Source organism: Magnolia sinica, chromosome 3, assembly GCF_029962835.1.
Source record: "Magnolia sinica isolate HGM2019 chromosome 3, MsV1, whole genome shotgun sequence".
Classification (NCBI taxonomy): Eukaryota; Viridiplantae; Streptophyta; class Magnoliopsida; order Magnoliales; family Magnoliaceae; genus Magnolia; species Magnolia sinica.
The window spans coordinates 8,179,864-8,205,436 of NC_080575.1; the positions used below are offsets into that span (position 1 = coordinate 8,179,864).

At 40.1% G+C, this 25,573-nt stretch overlaps 1 protein-coding gene across 4 annotated transcripts; it reads right to left on the bottom strand.

Annotated features, from left to right (window-relative positions):
• Positions 1-500: 500 nt before the first annotated feature.
• Positions 501-23,889, bottom strand: LOC131239442 (glucose-6-phosphate 1-dehydrogenase, chloroplastic-like). 4 transcript variants are annotated; one of them, XM_058237140.1, is made up of 10 exons: positions 23,432-23,879; positions 9,801-10,021; positions 9,572-9,666; positions 7,959-8,073; positions 5,282-5,487; positions 4,160-4,309; positions 3,651-3,759; positions 2,914-3,143; positions 2,081-2,281; positions 501-955 (listed from the first exon to the last, which is right to left on the bottom strand). In XM_058237140.1, the coding sequence occupies exons 1-10, from the start codon at positions 23,625-23,627 to the stop codon at positions 697-699; spliced, it is 1,782 nt and encodes a 593-aa protein (XP_058093123.1). In that variant the 5' UTR covers positions 23,628-23,879; the 3' UTR covers positions 501-696. The 4 variants fall into 4 exon arrangements, with proteins under 4 accessions (XP_058093123.1, XP_058093122.1, XP_058093121.1 ...); XM_058237139.1 differs by having other exon boundaries at positions 3,651-3,771; positions 9,801-10,009; positions 23,432-23,872; XM_058237138.1 differs by having other exon boundaries at positions 3,651-3,771; positions 23,432-23,870.
• Positions 23,890-25,573: the final 1,684 nt, after the last annotated feature.

A 25,573-nucleotide genomic window follows, 5' to 3' on the forward strand; every position in this document is an offset into this window, starting at 1 on the left:
ATAATGCCCCCCATGCATCTTATGTTTGTCATATCAAATTCATGAACCCTGGCGTTCCTAAACTCATCAATCATAACAAAGAGGCTGCATATGAAGATTATATTTTCAGCATACAAAGATAAACAATACATCACCATGATCATTCCGTTTGACATAAATAGCATGCTTATTGAAACCCTTGTGAAACTCATTATTGTGTAAGGCACCTTTAAAGATATGAGAAAGCATCTAATGCACACAAATCATGGTGTTGCCTTGAATCTGTGGGGTCCATGATCTTATGATTGAGATAATTGATCTTCACCGAGAATGGGAGATTCCCCAAATTCTACCAGATTGCTAAAAACTAATTCAACAGAAAAGTTTAAAAATAGATTTAGAATATATTTTTGCAAGGTATCCCACACCCAAAGTGAAGACCATCAGATCAATGGTCTTGATCACTGGATCATCAGGCCTCACATGTGCACACTGTAAAGGATGAAGATCTGTAACAAACATTAGAAAAGGGAAACAATTTAAACAAATGCGGCCAAAATTCTCAGTTCTCCCTTATCATCTCTGATTACAGAAGCCCAAAGAATCAAATCTCTCTCCCTTGTTTTAAAGAAATCTCAACCCTTGGTTTTGACTCGTCCATACAAGTGGAATGAAAATTATTCTCATACATCTCAAATGAATCAAAAATAAAAAATGTCAACCGTGAACATGCTCAGTGCTAAGGTCGCCCCACTGGACATTGTACTTCTCAGCGAGATAATGAGCTCTGACTGGCCCACGACTTCCGAAAGGATAGAGCTCGGGAGTGATCTTCTTCTCCTCCAGCTCTTTCAACAATGGCGTGAAGAGCTTCCATGCAGCATCCAGCTCATCGCTCCTGATGAACAGCCGCCGTTCTCCTTGGATCGCATCAAGCAGCAACCTCTCGTACGCATCTGGTATTTCTTTTGAGTATCTACACATAACCAATGAAGATTCTCATATACCATTGGATCAATCAGCAGGAAGAAAACTGATGAGCTACCAAAACACCCTCTTTTTTTATCAAATGGTTTCATTCCAGTGAAATGAAGAGGGACCTAGTTGGATGTACTGAGATCTGGGCTATTTATCAATGCAGGCCATTCTTGGCATGAAAATCAGGAGGGGGAGGGGGGGGGGGAGGGGGGGGGAGATGATCCATATTGGCAAAGATTATATGTTTTTCCAGATCATCTTATTATAGTATCAATACAAAAAAGATGGAATATACAACGCTCAGCCTGAATTTTACAGTATTCTCATTTGGGCCAGCATTCCATACAGGTGGGACCACCTTTCAGTGATCTAGACTAGTTCCCTGGCAGGTCCGCCATGGACAGGCGATGTTAGGTCGGAACTCCCACACCGGACAATCCTAGCAATCTGACAGTAAGCCTGAAAATGGACAGTTAAAAAGAAACCAAGCCAATGCCAATGGGACAAACTACAGGGATCAGATTGCTGAGATTGCCCAATGCAGTGAATGCTGGTACAAGGCAAAATAGCAGTAGATCTGGCCATGTTTGATAATACTTCCAAATTAAGAGGATCCAGCAATATCAAAAAGATTTTTATTTATTTATTTTTTTCCCCTTTTGATTGATAATCCAGCAGCATTTGATATTACCGAGTTAGTTACATGTGTTTGTGATCTGGATCATTCATCTATTGGATCCTACTGCTGATGGGGCACACCCGAAAATCACACTGGTTGAGTGATCCTAGTACCACAGTGAAGAACTCTTGAGAAATACAAGGGGTGGCTAGGAAAAGATACATCCAACAGTCAATATTCAATGGGGGGAAAAAAAATCTCCTGTCAATCTCTTTGATCATCTGATTCATGCAGTTTTTGGCATGTGGCCTACCACCTTAGTAGGGAACATAGATGAACTGCTAAGATCTTTGACATGATTGCCAAACGGCACATGTACAGCACCACGGTAGCAATTAAGCGCCACGGTAGCAATTAAGAGACAAATGTCAGTTTTACCAAGTGGGCCTTGAGTTCATTTCATCAGCTCTCATCTTCCAAGCAATGGCTCATGTTTGTCCATACCTTGCTGCATAGTGAAGATACAGATCGCTGCGGTCCAACCTCATCCCAAGACCAGGGACCTTGTTATTGATCTTTAAATAAATTGCCTCATCAGGCTGCACTCGAATAACAAGCTCATTAGTCGCTTGATCAAGGTCCTTCCCGAAACTCTTCTTGTATAAAGAGCCAGGAACATGCCGGAACTGTACTCTGATTTCTGCCCTGGAAACAAGATGATTTCAATCTTTTGCATTGTCTCAGTTTAAAGCTGAAAAGTAGTATCCTTTCCTTTTTGAAGGTAAATAGACCCAAATAAAGATTCTATATGGGCGTGTTTCATGAAATTTTGCACCAAAATGGACTGATTAATCATGAAATTTCATGAGATTTGTTGCAACCAAACGCACCCATACCAACTAATTCTTACATGAGTCCCGCTAAGTACACCTGCACAAGTCCATTTTTCATGGGGTACATCTCACATTGGCCAAACAGCACCTGGGGGCAAGATAAGCTGCGCAAGATGTGTAGGTCCCTGGCAAAAATCAGGCCAGTGTGCTCGTCAGGATGCCACGTGTACAATGGACAGTTAAAGAATGACCGATCCACATTCAACATGCATTTGTGGCCCACCTGATGATCTACCCATACTATTTTTTGGCCAGCATAAATACGGTGGGTTCCACCTGATGAGCATGGTCCAGCCAGATTTTCGTCCCTAGCAAAAGCCCGGTGGGACTCCAATGAATGGCTTAGATCTTGCACAGGTGCCTTGTAGGCACATGCAAGCCACAAGTCCCTTGCAATGTGCAGTTGCATGATTGACTGCGGTTTGCATTTCTCTTCATACATACCTCCTAGTATGCAATGCTTTCCCGGCTTTCATAAGAAATGGCACCCCATCCCATCTTGCATTGTCTATGAAAAGGGCAGCCGCTGCGAATGTTGGAGTGAGGCTGTCTTTAGGCACCATCTTGTCGTCTACATAACCTGCGTATGTTACACCATTCTTTGTGTGGCTTCTATACTGCCCAATCACCACATTTTCGAGTTGCAACGGCCTCATAGATCGTAGAACTTTCACCTGACAGATATCAAGCAATTAAATAGAATATAAATGTGATGGCCACTCACAAGAATAGGATTCTGAATTGGCCATCCTCTGCAATCATGCAAATCTGACACGTGTGCACAATTCGGTGTTCACTTGGTGGGTTCCACCGCCAACAACATTTTTTGTACATGTCTTGCTCCCCTGATAAAGGAAACAGCCTAATTTTCTAAGGAATGGAATATACGTGGTGGATCCCTCCACCTCTTGCCCCCAAATGTACAGCCTGAGCTCAGATGTTCACAGAGAGGACTCAGAATCCTACCCTCTTGAGTAGCCACAGCAGGGCTCTGGAATGTGGGTTGCTGACTTGTCTGAGTCAGATGCGACTCGTCCGAGTCAACTAGGACTCAGTCAAGTCAGATCCAGTTTGGTACCATGAGTCAGTCCGAGTTGCTGAGTCATTGATCCATACTCTGGAATTTCATGCAAATAAAATCAAACTCTTTGAAGTCCCTGTATTGTGTTAATCTCACCAACCTTTTCATTTCTGATATCTTCTGCATCCAAGCTGACAGGAGTTTCCATGGCAAACAATGCAAGTATTTGAAGCAGATGGTTCTGCATTATGTCCCTTATAATCCCATAACTGTCAAAATAGCTGCAAACAAACCAATCGAAAGAAGTTACTTTAAAAAAAAACAAAAAATACAAAACAAAAAACAAAAGAAAAAAAAAAAAAAAAAGGTTCCAGAGCTGTATAAGCCCGATGTCTGTATGCATCAGTGAGCAGAACTTCTGTCAACCATACAAAAACCTTAAACGTGGCATATGAAAACTTTAACCGTTTCTCAGGCGGGCCCTGCCAAGTGGGTCTATAGATGAAAAACAATAGTGATCAAATGATCCCACTGTTATTGATGAAGGGTCAGGATCTCATAAATAACTGAGATGTGGCCAGTTTCTGGACTCTGGCAATGGCAATATACAACATTTTCCCAAATAGTATAGAATCTATAGATAACACGGATACGTTAAGCGAAGCTTACCCTCCTCGGCCTTCAGTGCCGAAATCTTCTGAGAAGATGAACTGCATATTCCTTATATACTGCCTCGACCATAGAGGTTCAAAAAGAAGATTTGAGAAGCGGAGTACAGATATGTTTTCCACCAGTTCCTTCCCCAAATAGTGGTCGATTCTGTAGAAACATGATCATCACTTGTCAGAATATAAATATACAAGTAATTCAAGCGGGCTAAAGCTACGTACAGTAGAGCAAGAACACATTTTGGCAGCTCGCCTCTCACAAATGGCAACACAGCACATGTGAGAGATCTAAGCTACTCACCATGCAGGCCCCACATTATAAATTCCTTGGCCCAAAAGTCAGGCTGGTGTTGATCATTAGGTGGGTAACACCTACCCTGATGAGTAAACCGGCTTGATTTTTGGGCTAGGGCATGTTCATGGTCTGCACTTGTCGAATGTCCTGGATCTTATGCACATGTGCCATGTTAAAGCATGTGTGCTGAATCCCTCCATCAATCTGATGTGAGTAAGCAAACTTAGTAGTAGAGCAGTCAACGGGCCGGGTTGGGCCTGAGGTTGGCCTCAGCCCAAATTTCAAAATTTTGATTTGGCAAGCCCGAGCCCAGCCCATTGACAGCCCTACTTAGGGGGCAGCTTGGATTGGTGGAAATCAAGACAACTGAGGAAAAGGAAGTAGATTTCCTTGGATGAGATGGTTTCCCTCATTGGTGGAAGACTCGACAATTGAGTAAATAGATTTCCTTCTCCTCTTCCACAGTTTTCCTCAAATGCGAGGTTTTCCTTTCCTCATCTACTTCTTGGTTTTTACTAATCCAAACAGGCCCTCAGCACATAAGAATACATTTGGGTCTTCCAGGTTCCCAAGGCTGACAGAAAATGCTGTAGGTCAATCCAGGTTGGGATAAGAACAGGACCTTCCCCTTCTTATCCAACTTGTGATTCAGGGCAGAAAAGGCACACAAATGCTAGTGCCTTTAGTGCAGTTTCCATTTTCCATGCCAAGCATATCAGCTATGCTTGGGCAGCTCCACAAACAACATTTAGGGGGGTACAACCATGTGGAGCATAATCCATGGTCATTTTTTAAAAGAAAGTAATAGCTCTGATTTTGAAGGCCCACCTGAAAATTTGATCCTCCTCTAAGTACTGCTTCAGGCCTCTCGTTAAAGCAGCAGATGATTCAGAATCCCTGCCAAAGGGTTTCTCGATAATGACCCTTGTCCAACCATTGGAAGAGGAGGCAGATAAACCAGCGCATTTCACCACATCGATAAAAATGTTTGGTGGAATTGATAAGTAGAAAAGCCGGTTCGTGATTCTGCCAGCCTGTACTCTTATTAGCATTAGAAAGTGTTGCCATGTATTGGTGACGTTTGGATAGCTCATTTGAATAAATTACAATAATTTGGTTCAAAAAAGCAGAAAGGAGCAAAGTGGAAATAACCCCATCCCATTCATAATGATGGACTACCACGCAAATCAAACTTAACAATCATTCCAAGTCCAACAGGGGGTTTTCTTGTCATAATGAATTAAAAAGGAACCACCTTCATTTTGGTCATTTCTTCTATACTGAATTGGATTTATCGATGATCCAAATGCACCCCTAAACACCGATCTGGATTTAAACCAATCAGATCTCAGCAATCAAAGATGGAAAGCATTTCGCAATCACAGACAGCAGGCATGTTCGTTGAAAATCAGCAACCAAACTTGTGTTGACAGTTAACAAATGAAGACTACAGTAACAAGACACTGACAATTTTCATTCCTGGTAACTGTGAACCAAAATAAGCAAACCAATTTAAATTTTAACAAAAGACAACAACTATTAAATGCCTAATTTCAAATTTCACAAACAATTGTTGTACAGCAACAAGAAATTGGATGTCCAAGCTGGTCCTTCGAAAATATGTTGGAATATTTATCTGATCGAAGTTCATGGCAATTTTATTGGAAAGTTTCCGACAGTAAGGCAGCATTTGGATACACAGGCCATTGAATAGGGAAAGTTCAGTTCAATCAATAGGAAATTACAAACTGTAATGATGTTTCCTAGCATCTACACCGTATATAACACGAGCAGCTTTCGGACATTTTTGCTTCCACAATTAGTCTTAGGGACTAAGGATATTAGAGGGTAAAACTGTCATAAAAATGTAGCTGCTTGGCAAAGGAAGGTTCATATTTCACCTGCAATAAGCCTTTAAATGGCTTAGATTACCTGCAAAAAGCAATTGGATTTAATGCGATTAACCTGCTTTCCACTTCTCCACGTGTAGCCACCCAACATGAGGGTCCACCATGATGACTATATGAAATCTAGTGTGCCATCTCATGATAGGTCATCAGCATGAAAACAAGGCAGATCTAAAACTCAAGTGGGCTACAGCACTGAAAAAGTGAAGATGGGTTGCCCGCCGTTGAAAATGTTCTTCTTATTGTGTAGCTTGTATTTGCACCCTTTACCTCCGTGTCTCTCCTTTCCCCTACTATCCCTCCATGTGCATTGCACATGGCATACCCCCAATATTCAAAATGAGGAAGTGACCCTCAAATTGAACATGTGTTCCTTTCCAGTCCGATGCAAAAGTAACAACATTGCAATTCGGAGACCAGATGCTCAATATGAGTGCCAAGGAAATTACAGTCAAGTTAGACTGACATTTGGAGCTCCACTCGGTTGCACATCCAAATGAACCGTAAAGAACTAGCAGAGATGGAAGAATAAACGGGAATTCTTCCTTGGAAGCATCAAGGAGACAGCAAACAAAGGATGAGGAGCCATCCAACTGCATCTCCCCACCCTCCCTCCCTTCCTTCCAAGAGCTAGATACTAGTCATGCTTAGCTGTTAATCAAGTATATAGGATTTTTATTTTATTTATGCTAACAAGAGACTTCTGTAACTCTTCCTATTATGGAGAGGACTTTATTTAAACGACCAAATGGGCAGCCATGAAGCCAGTTTTTGGAGAATAAAGATTCTTTTTTCTTTCTTTTTTTTCCTGGTATGAATCATCTCCACTGGTTGCAAGGTCATCCTTGCCATTATCCAGGTGCACAGAAGTCTCACAGAAAGGCTCAAAGAGCCATGCGAGCTATCTTTTTTTTCCCAGTCGGGCAGTGATCTCACCACCACCACGTTGCCATTGGCTGTCTCAGCGTCAGGAACAACATCCAGCTGCATCAGCTGGGATACTCTACATGATGGTAGCTCTTATAGTTGCTTTCGAAAGAAGAAGAAGAAGAAGAAGAAGAAAAGGTTAGGTTCATAATGCCACATTAGCCAGAAGAACTCACCAGAGCAGGGGCATACTGAAAACATGCTGCACCAGGCCAAGCACTAAGCCTGTTTGAAAGATGAAGCTAGAAAAAAAAAAAAAAAAGACCTTGCTAAACCGAAGTCCTTTTTTCTTCTTTTTCTTTTTGAGTGCATTTGGTTGCACGAAATTTCATGATATTTGGTGGTGAATTTGGTTGCACCAAATACAATGAAATTTCATGATATTTGGTGGTGCATTTTGTTACACCAAATATAATGAAATTTCATGTTATTTGGTCCAACCAAATGCACCCCTTTTCTTAACAACATCTTCATGATATACAGAATAACTTATTTCGATATCTCACAATGAATCAAATAGAAATGAAAAAAGCATTGAACATAAGAGTGTCAATAACAGGATATTTCAACCATTATGCTAACTATCATCAAATAATTGAAAAATAAAAAATAAAAAAATCTCAATAGGATGGAGGAAAAGCAAACTAGTATCTGAAGCACACACACATTACCTCATGTTCTTTCAACTTCTGGTCTAACTCCACAAAATGCTCCTCGGAATCGTACTGACCTGAATGGTAGAAACATCTTTTAAGAAACTGATTCATCTTCTCACTACAATTTTCCCTGTAAAAATCAACACAGCACAGGATAACACTATGAGAAGCCAAAACAAGTTTCTGCCATGATAAAACACCAAAGCAATCTACATGTTGAATTCAAGTTAGCAGTAAGTACCAGAGAAGGAATTTATCAAAGGGACGCACTCCGGTGGTATTGGTACCACCATAAGCTACAGCCATGCCAGACAGAAGTGGAGCCCACATGATGTATTCATGACATCCAACCCCCACATCAGATGCATGATCTCGAGTTGCCCTGTTAATATGTGTGTGTGTGTGTGTGAAGCCCGATCCAGAACTCAGGTGGGCCACACCACTGGGAAAAAGTTGAGGGCAGACATCTGCCATTGATTTGAATAGGGGCCCACCGTGTAGTATATCTGAAATCCAGGACATTCAGACTCTTCACCTTGCCTGGATGAAGTAACTGGACCAAAATCAGACTGTTTCACAACTCAGGTGGGCCCTGGTGCAAAAAAAAAAACTTGTTCCGTGTTGTGGCCTTCCTGAGTGTTGGATCGGGCTGACTTTTTCTACCCAATAACATGTGCTCGCGCATCTGATGGATGGACTGGGCGTCCTTCATACATCACGTGGGCCCTAAATCTGCCCAGCAATACCATAAGCTTACGGTGGTACTGGTACCACTGGAGTGAACCACATTATCAAAGTGGGAATATATGATGCCTGGCGAGGGAATGCTAACATGCAGCTTTCATCATAAAATGTCTATAAAGCAGCTCCCTCTTTATGTTATGCATTGAAAATACATATGGTTTTCCAGACATTGTCTGGTGGACCACCTTTGGATGAGCTATAGGCAAAAATCAAAGTGATTGGAAAACCCTCACCATCTAGTCTTTGTAAGTTTTGCTCATTGAATGTGGACTGTTCCCCTAACCCTTCCTTTTCCACTGCTCGTATGGCTACCAGAGTCCAATCCCCTTCCTTTTTAGGGTATGGCATATCCATGTGGTGACCCACCAGAGCAACAGCTGCAAATTTGCAATCACCACTCTTGTATGCCACATGCACTGTGAAAGGGCTGCAAAGAACTATGATGAAAAGCGGCATATTAGCATTCCTCATGCTTGATGTGAACTTGTACCATCTTAATCCAGACAGTATATCATATGGGAAGGGGACAGCCTTCAGTGATTTGCATCACTAATCAGCTAAGCGATGCTCACACCCCTTTTTCGACAATCTCAACCATCCGATTGCTTAGTCTGCAAATGAATGGTTAAAAGTACAATACTGCCTATCTATGCACAGCTTAAATAAAACATCCATTCAGTTAATGCTGTGTTTGTTTAATGAAGGAGATATTTTGTCCATCAGTCATCCACAGTGGGCACAACCAGATGAAGGATATGGATCTAGGAAAAGTAGCCCCTGTACCTAGAGCTCTCCCAAATAAAGTGGTGCAGGTTTGAACAAAGCATTGTATAATAATTCTTATCAAATTCCTAAAAGGATAAGATATGAGTGCCTGGCATCACCTTTTATCAATTCTGCATGTAAGAGTCTTGCTAACCATGTTTCTTAATTCGGCATCTGTCATCTTACTCCGAGCATAACCAAAGATCGTAAAATGCTGTGGAGACACAAATCCGTATATCTCTTGCATCCAGATTTCATCATAACATAGAAAATGCCATTATTCTATTCAACCAAAATCAGTGGATTGGTCGAAAAGGAAAAAGAATATCGAAATAGAATAAACCAGACCTTGGGTAGGCAATCTTCATAGTAAAGCGCGAAAAGAGCAGGAAATATTTTCTTCTTTGCAAGGTCCCCAGATGCTCCAACCACAGTAATACTGACAGTACATTCCTCCTTGCCAGTACTAAAGCCAACTACATTTCCGCATTCCTCCGGAGGTGCAAATGGCAATGACCTATCTTTCAATTTCTTGAGTGTTTCATTTGAAGGTAAGGCTGCAATTGTTGCTATTGCATGACACCAAATTACCCATTTCAAAGAGATCCAAACATTAAAAGAAAGAAAGAAAGGAAGAAAAATTCAAGATTGGATGCAGAAATAATGAAGCTTTAACACTTAGTCCCAGCAATTTATGAAAGAAAAGGGTAGCCAAATGAGATTTATAGAGAAGAAGACATGACCAATTAACCAAACATTTTAAAAAGGAAAGTTCAGTACTCATACAAAAATGACAAAACAGTAAATTTATCATCTAGAAAAGAGAAGGAAAATAAAATAAAATAAAAAACACGCAGCCAAATGAGATCTAAAAATAATAAGAAGAAGAAGATATACATAGCTCAAAAATGAGAAATGAGCAAATCATTATCATCTAAGCCTTATCCCAACTAATTGGGGTTAGTTACAAGAACCTTGTTCCACCATTCCACTCTATCAAGGACCATATCCTCAGTTAAACCATAGGTAATAAAGTCTTCTTACTACTTCCACCCACGTCCTTTTGTCCCTTCCACTTGCCCCTCTAGAGCCTTCCAACTTGAACCAGCTCTCACTCCTTCCAACTGGTGCAGTTCTTGGTCTCCAATGTACAAGCAAAACTGTCTAATTATACTTCCCCTGATCTTATTACCTATTGGTGCTATTCCTAAGTTCCCTCATATGCATTCATTTCTAATTCTATCTTTCCTTATCTTGCCACTTATCCATCTCAACATCCCCATTTCAGCTTCCCTCATCTTATGAATAAATTGTCCCCTGAATGCCCGACATTGTGTCCCATAAAGCATGGCTGGTCTTACAGCGATCACAAAAAACTCTCAAGGCACATCTCCACTTCATCCACCCAATTCTAATTCTCTTAGCGACATCCTCCTCAATCTCTCCATTCTTCTAAATTATTGAAAATGGTCATTTTGGATTACTTCTTGCTCAGTAATCTTAACTAATTCCTCATTTCCACTCCTATTGTTATTAAAATTGCATTCCATATACTTCGTTTTAGTCTAAACCAAATTTTAAAACCTTTAGATTCTAAAGCATTCCTCCATACTCCATAGTTCTAGCTTTACGTAACCCCATCCCTCGTCTCATCAATTAAAAACTGAAAATTGATGGTAAATAAAATGGTGGTGATAAATTTTAAACAAGAAGTTAAAATTAATGAGAATTCAAATTAAAAGAAAAAACTAAAAACTGCGATTTGGGATCTGATAAATCGAAATTGAACCAATGAATAAAGAAAATTTCCAAAACAAGAAAGGAAAAAAAAAAAACACAAATTTTAAGAAGGCTACAAATTTAAAAATAAAAAATAAAAAAGAAAGGAAAAAGAGGAGCTTTAGTAACATATGTATAGTGCAAAGATTTAACATCCCGTGTGCTGCACAAAAACAGGACAATTTGATGCAGGACATGAAATTCAAATATGATGAGCAAGATTTTAGGCTTAAGATCACGCTAGTTCAGAAACAATTACACAAATTCCATATCCCACATGAAAGTCCAAACCATTCAATTAAGGGGAATCTATGCGGGTCCAGGCCTACACATGATAGGGCTAGATCAATAAAAATTATGAACCAAACGATACTCAAAGATAAGAAATAATCATCCACACATGCATAGTAATCAGTCCCTAATCCAAGGGATTTAGAAATTCAAAATCGGGGAACCCTAGGGTAAGAAAAGGGGCATAAAATTGGAGATTTGTGTAATTTAGGGTTTGGTTTAGGGATTTTGGGTGAAAGAGGAGTGAAAGAGAGGAGAGAGACAAACCAAAGAAGTACCGCACGTGTGGACAACAACAATGGCCCAGACGTATGTGCGTGTGATCCCAACCGCACGTGTGTGGGACCTACTATTCAGAAAAAGGCCACCTTGGCCCTGGTCGGCCAGGGATGGACTCCAAAACCCTCAAATCTCAGCTCGATCCGATGTGCGGTTTGTATGTGGTGCTCCGCCAAAGTTTCAACTCTCCTGTAGGGCCAGATTCTGAAATTCTGCTGTGGGGAGGAGAATTGCTGTAATAGATGATTGATTCGAAGTGTAGATGATAGGGTGAGATGAGAAGAATGGATGGTAGAAGATGGGTAGTAGAGATGGCGATGGATGGGGGCGAATCGGGATAGATGTGGCTTCGCACCACGGTAGTTAACCCTTCGATGAAGGGAGGGCTTCGCACCCAATTAGGCTTTACAACTCAGAGAGTAGAAAAACACAGAATTTTTATTAATCTTCAATCAATGAAAAAAGCTACAAGGGGTGCCTATTTATAAGAAAACTCTATACCCAAAAAACTCGCACCATGTGCGCAACCTATTACTTGTCGATGAAGTAAACTAAAATAAAAACCAAACAGAAAAATCTAAAGCGTTCACGATGTTCTAAATAATAACAATAAGCAAAATCTAAAATATGAAATCAATCCGACGAGTAGGCCACGATCATGAGATCTCATGATAGGTTTTTTTTTTACTATCGGGCCTACTTTTTTTGAACCAAAACTTGTCTTCGAGCTAGGAGGCCCTCCCTGGATGTCATCATCGAGCCAGATCGATGGTGGGGTCCTCCTGCGTATGTACGTACGTAGGGGTGGTGGTGTGAGTGCGCGTGATGTCCCCATCACAATTGCTACAATGACCCAGGACAAGTGCACTCTTAGTTGCAAATGTCTTCTATCCAGCTACCCCTCCAGCCTCAAATCACACATCAGACTTGTAGTCCTGCTTTCTAGCCTTTTATTACTTGTGAACTTTTCGAAACAGAAATTTCCCCACTCCAGCACCAAAATCTATTGCCAATTCGCTTCACACTTCATGCAACTATAAGGTGCACTACGTCGATTCATTTTCTCGTAATAATGCGAAGCAAAATGCCAATGAGTTGAGAATTAAAAAAACTAGCATTAAAAGAAAACCTAAATCAATAAACAAAAGAACAATAAATACCTCAAACAAGAAACAAGAAAAAACAAAAAACGAAAAAAAATAAAACAAAAATAAAACAAAAATAAAAAACCAAAAATTAAAAAAAAACAAATTAAAAAAAATTAAAAAAAAAACGAAAAAACCAAAAAACGAAAAAACAAAAAAACCAAAAAACAAAACAAAACAAAAGGAAGAAAAATGCGGAGGTAATCAAGTAGCTAAAAGAAAACCAAATCAACTATGACCGACAACAGTTGTAGATAAGTTTATAGTTGCACAAAGTGGCAACAAATTCAGGTGCAAGAGAAAGGACACTCTTTCAGGATGTAAAAAAGTAGGTAGGAAGCAAGAGAGAGAGAGAGAGAGAGAGAGAGAGAGAGAGAGAGAGAGAGCAAGAGTCTAAAGCGGGGATTCAAAGGAGCAGCAGCAGCTAGTTAGATGGACCCTACAACCAAGGGCTACCTTACAAACAGATCTGTGTCACGTGTAGGACAAATACGTTGTGCAAAAGGCAAGCACCACCGTGAGAACTGACACAAGCATCATGAAAAAGGTGGGATGCTACGTGGAACAGACCAACTACACATTACCAAACTCAATTCCTTCGTAGTTCTGTAACTTCATGAACTTACTCATATGGCTAATCAGGTGATATGAATTACCCTAAATTAACTCTCCAATCTTAGTCCTGGTTGATCTTCTCCTTCTTCAAGGTAGATGATGCAGAACCATCAACTTCCACCTGGTTTGAACTGACTTTTTAAGATCGATATCAAGGTATTGTGCTCTTTTTTCTTAATAATAGGAGACATTTTCTGCAAATAAGGTATCTGCATTCCATGCATTTTCTTCTTCTTAGTCATTCTTCGAGCTAATCTCTATAATATTTTCTCTGAAAATCTTCACTCTTCGGTCTTGTTCTCTATTTTTAATTAAGTGTCATTTTCTTGGGAGAACAATGCAATAAACAAGTTTCAAGCCTCTTTTGGAACCTTGACTTCTCAAATGTGCTTTAACAACTCTGGAACTGACGTTGTTATTGAGAAACTTGATTTCCGATCTTGGATCTTCCACTACCACAGGCCTTCCACATTCAATGGAGTGTTTTCTAGTGGATGTCACACATAAGACATGGCAGGCCCCACAAAGCTTGGGAGTTGTGTGGACTACATAAAACAGATTGAGATGATTCCAGCCTTTCTGATAGAGTCATGACTCATGAATGTTCAATGAAGTGAACCTATTGTGAGGGGGTAGAGGACTCATGAGAGATTCTGACCAGTGTTGTCATATGCAATCACATGTGCCATAGTGGCATGTGCAGTTTTTGGACCATTGGCTTTATGCGGTCACACAAAAGAAGTATGTGACCGCATAAGCCATGATTATGTGATCATGCCATTGCATACTCAGTATGCAATTGCATAATGTCCCAACAATTCTCTCCCTTTTTGCCTATAAGTAGGCACTCTTCCCTATATTCCTTACTCCATTACTTGCTCTCTTAGTGTCTCTCTCTCTTAACACAAATATATAATTGCCTCTCTCTCTCTCTCATGCTTTTTTCCACATTTTTTAGTAAATGTATTCATTTAAGTATATGTTAGTTGACTTGTTATGGTCTAATAGTCTAATTGATGTAACCTGCACTAGTAGTACTTTTTGATAAATTTTTATAATTTTTTTTCATTTTTTTCCCTTAAATTTTCGAATTTTCTCTAATTTTTTTTCCAAAAAAAGAAATTCAAGGGACTTTGATGCAGGACAATTAACCACTTGCTCTAAAAGCTCAAACTAATGGAGTATGGCGAATTAATCCATTTATCTCATAGCCCAGGCCCCAAGTCCATGGGTTAAGTTCTCGGCCGAACCCTCCTCGTAAGCCTCAAATCTATGGGTTCCGCCCCCTCGTGGGCCCCAAATCCATAGGCTCCACCTCACACGAGTCACCCGCCTCACACGGGCCCCAAATCCATGGGTTATGCAGGTCACCCACCTCGAGTGTGCCCCTGCATCCCACAGGCCACCTCACTCGAGCCCGGTGTGAAAATGCCCCCGCATTAATCACACCCGGTGAGGAGTCTCGAACACAAGACCTCCCGCTCTGATACCAATTTGATGCAGGACAATTAACCACTTGCTTTAAAAGCTCGAACTGTTAGAGCATGGCGAATTAATCCATTTATCTCATAGCCTAGGCCCCAAATTCATGGGTTATATCCTCTGCCGAAACCTCCCTGTGGGCCCCAAATCCATGGGCTTTGCCTCACACAAGCCACCCACCTCCACAGGCCCCAAATCCATGAGTTCTGCGGGCCACCCACCCAGAGTGTGCCCCTGCATCTCACAGGCCACCCCACTCAAGCCCGGTGTGAAAATGCCCCCGCATTAATCACCCCCGGTGAGGAGTCTCGAACACGAGACCTCCCGCTTTGATACCAATTTAATGCAAGACAATTAACCACTTGCTCTAAAAGCTTAAACTGATAAAGTATGGCGAATTAATCCATTTATCTCATAGCCCAGGCCCCAAGTCCATGAGTTAGGTTCTTGGCCGAACCCTCCTTACGAGCCCCAAATCCATGGGCTCCGCCCCCTAGTGGTCCCCAAATCCATGAGCTCTGCCTCACACGGGCCCCAAATCCATGTGTTATACGGGCCACCCACCCCAAGTGTGCCCCTGCATCCCACAAGCCACCCCACTCGAGCCCGATGTGAAAATGCCCCTACATTAGACTTGTGTGACAGCATATGTAATTATGTGACTGCATATACGCAGAGGTCCCCTGTGTCACAAAGGATCACCCATGCCATTTGACATCATTGACGTTGACGAGTGGCACACGTGCCCATGATCCATGTCATTCATCAAGTAGTGCAATGTAAACATTCTATGGACCAAAAATAATAGTGGTTCGCTAATCATGCAAGTTAAACTTACATGAGCCTTATTTTCTATCTAGGCCATGATTTTACATTTATATCATGTGTTCAATCATAACCCACATGTATATGTACTGCAAATAAGGTTTAGTTTGGGTTCAATCGGGTTGCTCGAGGCCTTCACCCAAACCCAACCCAACCCAACCTAGGTCGGGTTGAGGATTTTCAACCCAATTCCAACCTAACACAAACCCAAAGTTTGGGTTGGCCCAATCGGGGTTGTGGTAACCCGACCCAAGTTGCACACCTAAGCGAAAATAGAGGAACAAGATTTGTGTAGCTGATCCCTATTAGTTGGAATAAGACTCAGATGATGATGATGTTGATGATGATGTATTGGGTTGCTTCGATGAGTGAGAACAAAGACAATAGGCTCCTCTTTAGTTATGAGAAGCTACTTTCTTCGTTCTTAGCTAATGAGAATTTAATTTGCAGAGCTTAATTGACGTAGGACATGGCATAGATACATTCGTAGCATGGCTGGACTAAAAGAAGGCCAAACGGAAGCAGAATTAGTTCGGTAGATCCGAGCCCAGTCCTATGTTGGGCATGACGTAAATGGGCCTAGGCGTATCCGGTTCAAAGAAATTCATTCCGGATAGGGAGAAATTGTCATTCGAAGTGTGAACCATAAATCGGCCATAACTTCTTATCCGAGTATCGTTAGGGGATGCACAACCTATTAATCTTTATGTACAGGGCCATCCGAGGTCAACCGACCACATAGTGAGTCACATTCATTTGTTTCACAAGAAAACACATGTTTCTTGAGAAAACACAAGTTTCCTATTCAAAATTGCAATTTTAGAAAAAATTACTATTTTTAGTAATTCTAATTTTTATTTTATCTCCTTACTTTGAGAGTTTTACGATTCCCTTCTTTTTTTGAAATTACTTGTAATCATCTACGAATCCCCCAATCAGGTTAATTTAAGACTTCTTATTTTTGGCAAAACTTACCATTTCGGGTAAGTTCTATTCTAGTCAAATTAGGACTTCTATTAGGGTTAGAATTTTTTGTATTTTAAATCATTTCAAATTAGGGTTTTTTTCTTTATTAGTGGTGTAATCGAAAAATCATAGACACTACCAATTATTCAATAAAATACCCAAAATTTCTCTTAGTTTCTTGTGAATTCGAGAACTCTGCTTGTAGATGCAAGGTTTTAATCACTTGAGGAAGACGATGATCTTCCTCTTCACTTTTTCACGCTCTTCCCTGCATTGGTTGGTATCAGAGCGAGGATTTTCCTGGATTCGATGGCTTCTAAAAATGGTTTGAGCAACAACTCCAAGTATGGTGCTCTAAAGGACAATAAACAACGTTTATAACTTTCCAATAGGAGAATCTACAACCATGTAAGGATTGCAAGTGGTGATTGACCGTTTGACGAAAGCCTTAGGAGGATAGACTCGTGTTCATAATGATAAGCAACATGAGATTGGCGATGGAGCTTGCGGTCATAATATTCATGGTATGAAACAGGTGATGAATCGTAAGCCACCATCCGATCATGGTAAATCATAGGCCACCACTCTGATCATGAGGAAGTTGTTGTACATACCAAAGGAGGAGATAGATCCATAGTGGCACAATATCTTTCGAACAAGGTGCACTGTGAATAAAAAGTTTGTGATCTAATCATATATGGCAGGAACGGTGAGAATATCGCGTCAAAGACTGGTGGAAAACCTACAATTGAAGACAGATAAGTACCCCTCTCCATACACAATTGGATGGATCAAGGAGATCAGTGTAATAAAGGTTATTGAACGATGTTGTATTGCCTTCTCCATTGGTAAATATTATAAGGATAAAGTAATGTGTGACGTAATCGATATGGAAGCTTGTCACATGTTACTTGGTTAACCATGGCATTATAATGTTGATGCCACGCATAGGCCGGGATAATATTTTTATTTTTGCTAAAGATTGTATAAAGATTATCCTCGCCCCTGTGAGAACAAAGAACCAATGCAAGGCTTCTAAAGTGGAGGGGCAATGTCTTGTAACCGTACAGGATTTTGTCAAAAAATCTAAGGAGATGGGAGAGATCAATGAATTATTTAAAAAAAGAAAAGAAATATAAAGAAGTTGAAACCGGTGTTGGAGGAGTTCAGGGGGATTATACCTAATGGGTTGTCCCCCATATGGGATATACAACATCACATTGATATTGTCACAAGGATAAGTCTACCTAATCACTCACATTATCAGATGAGTCCAAAAGAATGTGAAATCTTGTAGGAACAAGTAGAGGAATTGATCTATAAGGTCTAGTGTGGGAGAGCATGAATCCGTGTTGTGCTAGTCTTGTTGACGCTCAAAAAGTTACAGGAGTCTAATGCCAAGGAAGAGGCTGATAAATATCGGCACCAGAAGGTATTTGAAGTGGGTGATAATGTACTAGTTCACCTGCATGAGGAGAGTTTCCAACCAGGACATAAAAAGCAAAGGAATAAGAAGATCGGCGCTTATGTTGTTGATCCTCCCAAGGGCATGAAGATGTCACGGAATTTTATTGTGACAGACTTTTATGAGTATCATGAGCCAAGTTGGAGACTGATGTAGGACGAGTTCTTTATAGGTAGAGGGGACTGATGTGGGATGTGGGATAGATACATTCCCAGCATGGTTGGACCAAAAGTAGGCCAAACGGAAGCAAAAGTAACCCAGCAAATTCGGGCCCAATCCTATGTAGGGCATGACGTAACTGGGCCCAAGCGCGTCCAATTCAAAGAAATTCATTTTGGATAAGGGGAAATTGACGTTCTAAGTGTGAACTGTAATTTGGCCATAACTTTTTATCCAAGTAGCATTACAGGATGCACGACCTATCGATCTTTATGTGGTGGGCCATCCAAGGTCAACCGACCCACATAGTAGGTTACATCTATCCGTTTCGCGAGAAAACGGACGCTTGCTCTTCAAAATTGTGATTTTCAGAAATTTTTACTATTTTTAGTAATTCTGATTTTTGTCATATCTCCTTATTTATAAAGATTTAGAATTTCCTTCTTTTTTAGAAATTACTTGTAATTATGTCAGAAATCCTCCAGTAAGGTTAATTTAGGACTTTCTATTTTTGGCAAAAACTTAGGGCCTACTTGGGAGGAGGGATTCCCCTAAATTCGGAATCCCCTGAATTTGAAACCCCCTAGATTTGAAATCCTCCTATTGTGTTTGGCACCCTAGATTCATAATCAACTTTAATCTAAAAGTAGTTATGGATAGTATATTTACAGGGGTTTGAATTTAATTATTAAATCAACTTTAATATCTTTAATTAGTGAACGTATATAATGTTTGATACAATGGTTGTAATAAGCCTGCACAAATATATACTTTTACTCGAAAATGATGAAATTCTGAGTCTCTGATGAGCCACAAGCACAAGATCACGTCTGAGTGACTAACCAATGATTTTTAACTGTTGATTTACATGGACAATGTTTGGACGGCGTTGATCATCGTTTTAAAGTAATTATAGTGATGCAATTGATAATCTAATTATTTTGGGATATCATTAGTGGGCCATATGTCCAATAGATTAATAGTCTAGTGACACACATGTGACACATGCAACTCTTGGAAAAAATATAGATGTAATCCAAGCTTTCACCGTGGATTTCAAACCCCCTCTTTGAGGGGATTTGAAACCCCCAGTTACTTTATGGTGCCAAACAACCACGGGATTTGAAATTCCCCCAAATCCATGGTGCCATATGACCCCTTACTAGTAAGTCCTAGGGCTGAAAGTTGGGCGGGTTCAACCCGACCGACCCGTGACCAGTGTTCGAAATATTGGTATCGCGCACTGTATCGTACCCTTGGGATATAGATACGTATCAGTTATCGCACGGGATATATCGTTTGTATCGCGTAATTTATCGCACTTTTTGGGAAACATAGGGAAACATTGGGAAAACGTTTGAATTTTTCAATGAAACTTCAGAGATTATTAAAAATGACCTTAATACACACTTTTAAATCATAAAATCTCGAAAAAAAAAAAATTTGCACATAATATGTTTCCTTTGTATAGTGTCCTAAGTTATGCATTGTCCGATTGAACTAAAACAACTATATTCAAATATGTTGCATAACATTTATAAATGCATCAAGACGTGTATCCACATCGTCCATCTGTTTTGCCACCTTAATTTATGGTACCATACCAAAAATGAAGCGTATCCAATTATCAAGTGGACCATGCCATCGGAAACATTATTGATTGAAGGCCCTACCATTAAAACCTTCTTAGGGCTTACCTTAATGTTTTCGTAGTGCTTATTTACCATCCAATCGGTTGATAAGTTCACATAAGCCTAGATGAAGGGGAAAAAAATAAATATCAGATTGATCTAGAACTTTTGTGGCCCATTAATAGTCAATCACAACTTTTTCCTTTGGTATGGTCCACCTGATAATTGGATGTGCTTCGTTTTTTGGATAATACACTAAAATGATTTGGAAAAATGGATGAACGACAAGAATACAGAATACATACATTAAGGTGGGCCCCCCATTAAGGGCTGCACCGTCTTGGGTGAGTATTGGCTCTCGCCTAATCCACTCTCTAATTCCTAACATTGATGTTTTACTTTTTGATAGGTCTTGGCTCAAAAAATGAAGCAGATTGTGTGGGCATCCATGAAGTCCATTAATTTTTTTGGATCATTTTAAAGCCTGAGAAAAAAAATGGGGTAGATCCAAAGATCAAGTGAACCACATCAGAGGATTTACGTAAAATGGTGGGGCCATGACTGTGGGGCCACCTCGACATAATATTGTGTATATACACCGTCAATTCATTTTGGCATATTATTTTAGTGAATGTGCCAAAAAATGAGGCAAATCCAAAAACGAGGTGGACCGCACCACACGAAAAAGTGGTCATTGAATGGCCACTATTAAAAATAAATAAATTGGGGCTACGAAAGTTTTGGATCAAGTTAATATTTATGTTTTCCTTTCATCTAGGTCTGTCAAACCTTATGAACATATTGGATGGCAAATAAAATTCACAATGGGCCCCTAGGAAAGCTTTAACGGTGGATATCATTGCCACCACAACTTCCTGTCATATGGTCCACTTAAACCTTATATTTAACTACATTTTAAGCTTATACCCTAAAATGACCTATCAAAATGGATGGACTGTGTGGATAAAACACATATATCATGGTGGGCCCTATGTAGCCTCTGACTGGACCGTCTGTCTCTGAGGTTTTCAATCCGCATTGGACGTGGATTTCCTGCAAAAGGCCTTAGCAGGAAGTTCCTAAGCTTGGATGCTAGGTGGGGCCCACTGTGATGTTTGTGAGAAATCCACCCCATTCATCCATTTTACAAGCTCATTTTAGGAAATGCAACTGAAAATGAGGTGGATCCAAAACTCAAGTGGGTCATACGAGAGGGAAAACTGGGGAAAGAGTTTCCTACCATTGAAACTTTCCTGGGATCTACCTTGATGTTTATATGCCATCCAAACCGTTTATGAGGTCATTACCACTGGGATGAAGTGAAAACATAAAAAACTTATCCCGATACGAAACTTCTTAAGCCATAAAAATGTTTCAACGATGGTCACCAAATACCTACTGTTTCCTTTCGTGCGGCCCACCTGAGTTTTGGATCCACCTCATTTTCGGTCGCATGTCCTAAAATGAGCTTGCAAAATAGATGGACATGGCGAATTTCTCACAAACATCACAGTGGGCCCCACCTAGCATCCCAGCGCAAGTACTTCATGTGCGGAAGTCTTTCGCATGAAATCTATGTCCGACCGCCCAATAGAAAAGGCTTGAAAGCCTTATTTTGTAGCAGAGAGGGTTTCAGCCCCTTAGAACCCTAATTTCCCTCCCAAATCTCTGGATTTTTTTCACATTATCTTTCGAAATCAATTCCCTACAAACTTCTGAAATCAATTTCCTACGACTTCGATTCAAATGGCCCACTAAATGAGCTTCCGATCAGCACAAACTCTTCTACAGGTATAGAAATCAACATTGTTGAAGGTTTCTCTCTTTTTTAATTTTTTTCCCAATTTTTTCAGATATTTACATACAATTAAAAAATAAAAAATAAAAATTTCTTGGTATCTTTTGACGGGTTTCGTATCGCTGGACTGCGATACCGATAATATCGGCCGATAGTATCGATATTGCAAACATTGCCCGTGACCAACCCGACATTGGGTTGGGCTCGAGCAGGATGTATCGAGTTTGATATCAGGCTTGGGCTATACAAACACCAACCCGATAAAGCTTGAGTCGGGCTCGGGTTGAGGTCTTGGGTTGCCAAACCCAAACCCGATCAATATATAAGTTACTAATAAATTATAATTGAGTGTGAATTGTTTGAGTTGAAGGCATAGGAAATTCCAGTGTTGTTGGGTCTCATTGGTCCACATCATTTCCGATGACTCAAGCTAATAAGATATGCCGGATTTTTCTCTCCCAAATAGATTGCGTGCTACACAACATGACTTTTAAAGAAATAATTGTCCTATATTTTAGCTTGTTTGTTTAGAAAAAAAATGAAGTTCTTTACTATAAATAACTACATATATAATTAATAAAACTATATATAGAAAAAATAAGATGTGTATTGAAAAACAATAGACTAATGTAATAATGAAAATATTATCATGTATCGAACTGACCAACCCGACCAACACGACCGAGCCCACTTGGGTTGGGCTTGGATTGAGAATTCCCAACCCGACCGAGCCCACTTGGGTTGGGCTTGGATTGAGAATTCCCAACCCGAGGTTGGGTTGGGTTGTGTTAGGGTTGAGGTACAGAAACCTTGCTTTGGGCTAGGGTTGAGCACCAACCCGACCCAACCCTCCCGACTTTCAGCCCTAGTAAGTCCTATTCTAGTCAAATTAGGACTTCTATGAGGGTTAGAATTTTGCTATTTTGGGTCATTTCGGATTAGGGTTTTAATTTTTATTTCTTTATTAGTGGTGTAATCGAAAAATCATAGATATTACACATTATTCAGTAAAATACCCAAAATTTCTCTTATTTTCTTGTGGATTCAAGGTTTCAATCACTCCAGGAAGATTTTAATCACTTGAGAAAGACTGTGATCTTCCTCTTCACTTTTTCACACTCTTCCCTGCGTCATTAATTAATGAAAATACACTTCTCAAAGCTTAATCAAGCTTCTTAATTAATGAGATTTTATCTATGCAATCTGGATGGCCCACATTTCAAAATCCTCATCAATCAAACACTCCTACCCATCAGATTTATCCACATTTTATCCTAGGCTGTCAACAGATTATCTAATCTGCCCATTTTTCTTAACTTGGTAAAACACCAAATTAACGGTCCTGATTCACCTTCCTCTCTCCCATGTATAAACAGCTAGTTAGGTTGCATGGGAATTTCCATACAACCAGTGGCATCGTATCAATTCCCACAAAACAACAAATCTAACAGCAACGAAAAAAACAAACAAACTGAGCATCCGAAAATGAAATAAAGACAACCCAATTCACAAAAAACCAAAATAAAAAAGAAAGAGAAATTCACCTTCTTGCATACAAACGGCATTGAGGTTTTGATTTTTGGCGGATTGGATGGAGACCCATTTGAGAAATCGATGGCGGAAGGAGTTCTGGGAGGATAGAATCGAAGAAGGTGTTGTACGTTGATGATGCTTGAATGAAGAAGGAGACGGAAGATTAGAAGGGGAAGACGAAGAGTAATTTGGGAAAGAAAGTGCCATTCTTTTTTCCTTCTTCTAAGATGAGAAGAAACGAGCCACGACCAGGGTCATTTGAGGGAAATAGCGAGAGAATATCGGAAATATCGAGGCGTGTCCGTCGAGATGACCGAACACACAGCGTGTGTGAAGAGTTCTGGTGAGATTCGAATTTCCTGCAATTGAGGAGACCGGGCAACAAAAGAGCTGTGGAGCCCACTGGGATGTGTGTGACATCCACACCGTCCATCATTTGAGGCAGCTCATGTTAGGGCCTAATTCCAAAAATGGGACCGATCTGGAACTCCAGTGGGCCACGCGACAGGGAACAGTGAGGATGGGGTGCACACTTGAAACTTTCCCATGGGTCATGTGATGCTTGTATGCCATCCAACCCGTTCATGTCAGACCAGGATGAAGGGAGAAACCAACGATCTTCCCGATTCGAAATTTTGTGGTCCGAGAGGAGGGGCGCGGCTTCGGTGGATCCCTTACTGTGGGGCCCACCTTGATGTATGTTCCTTAAATCCACGCCGTCCATCCGTTTTGAAATATAATTTTATGGAATTAAAAAAAATGAAGTAGATTCAAAACTTATATGAACCACACTACATGAAACATTTGTGATTTAATACCTACCATTTAAAACTTCTTGGGGTCACCCGAATGTTTATTTGCCATCCAACCTGTTGATAAGGTCAAAAAGACATGATTGAAGGGACCACGCAAATATCAGCTTGATCCAAAACTTTTGTTGCCCATAAGAAGTTTTTAATGGTCAATCACCATTTTTTCCTGTGGTGTGGCCCACCTGACACTTGAACCTACTTAATTTTCAGGATCATACGCTGAAATGATCTATAGAAAAGGATGGACCTTACGGATGTAAGGTAAATACATCACAGTGGACCCCACAGTCAGGGATCCAACCGCAGCCCGAGCGGAGTGGATTTCAAACACAGATACTGGTGCACCCTACCAAAGTCCTGGCTAACGCAGCTCACGCTCACACTCATTGGTCCATGCAGTTATCTGACCTTTAGCAGACGTAAATGGTCCAAAAGATGGTTGGGATGGAAAGATGACATCCATCAAATTCTTTGGTTTTTTTCTCCTGGGCCATTGATGTACTTTGCAGTTAGGAAGAATTCTGGAATTATTTATAGAAGGACGAAAAAGAGGCATCAACCAAAAAAAATAAAAAATAAAGAATAAAATTAAAAATATATATATACAAGTTGTACTATTGTAGTAAAACAAGAAAGGAAGGTACAGATTGGAGTTTTATTTGGTAAAAAATTCAACGTTTTGAACCATGTTTTGGTAAGTATGCTAATTTAGAATTGGAATTAAATATCAAAACAGTGAGTCAGATGTCTACATCTGTTATTTAATATATAAATTTACTTTATTGGTTGATTCATGATACATATAAGTGTAATTATGGATGCAAATGTTCAAACATACATGGGTGCACATACGTTCTAAAATTATGGGCTGGTACAACATTAATTATAGTATAAAATTTTAGATTATTTGTCAACCATCTATCATCATGCGCATCTTTGATGGCTGATTTCTCTTAAAATTCACATTGGTTGGGCGATTGTAGCTATCTCTAAATGACTATGAGAATGGGTAAGTTATACATTGATTACAATATATAAGGTTTTTGGATCCTAACTCTTACTCTGGTGAGGAGTTTCAAAACCCAGTCAAGGGTTCGAGTATCCATGAGTGGTGAAATCCCACTGCCCAAGTATGTGGGGGTGAAGAAAAAAAAAAAGGCTTTATCATTCATGTATATTATTAAACTACACTTGATCAGACTATTTCACATACGGCCACATGTGTAACAAAAAAAAAAAGGATTTTATCAATCATGTATATTATTAAAATACACTTGATCTAACTATTTGACATACGGCCACATGTGTAACAAATGGTCAAACTTAAATTAAACATGTATG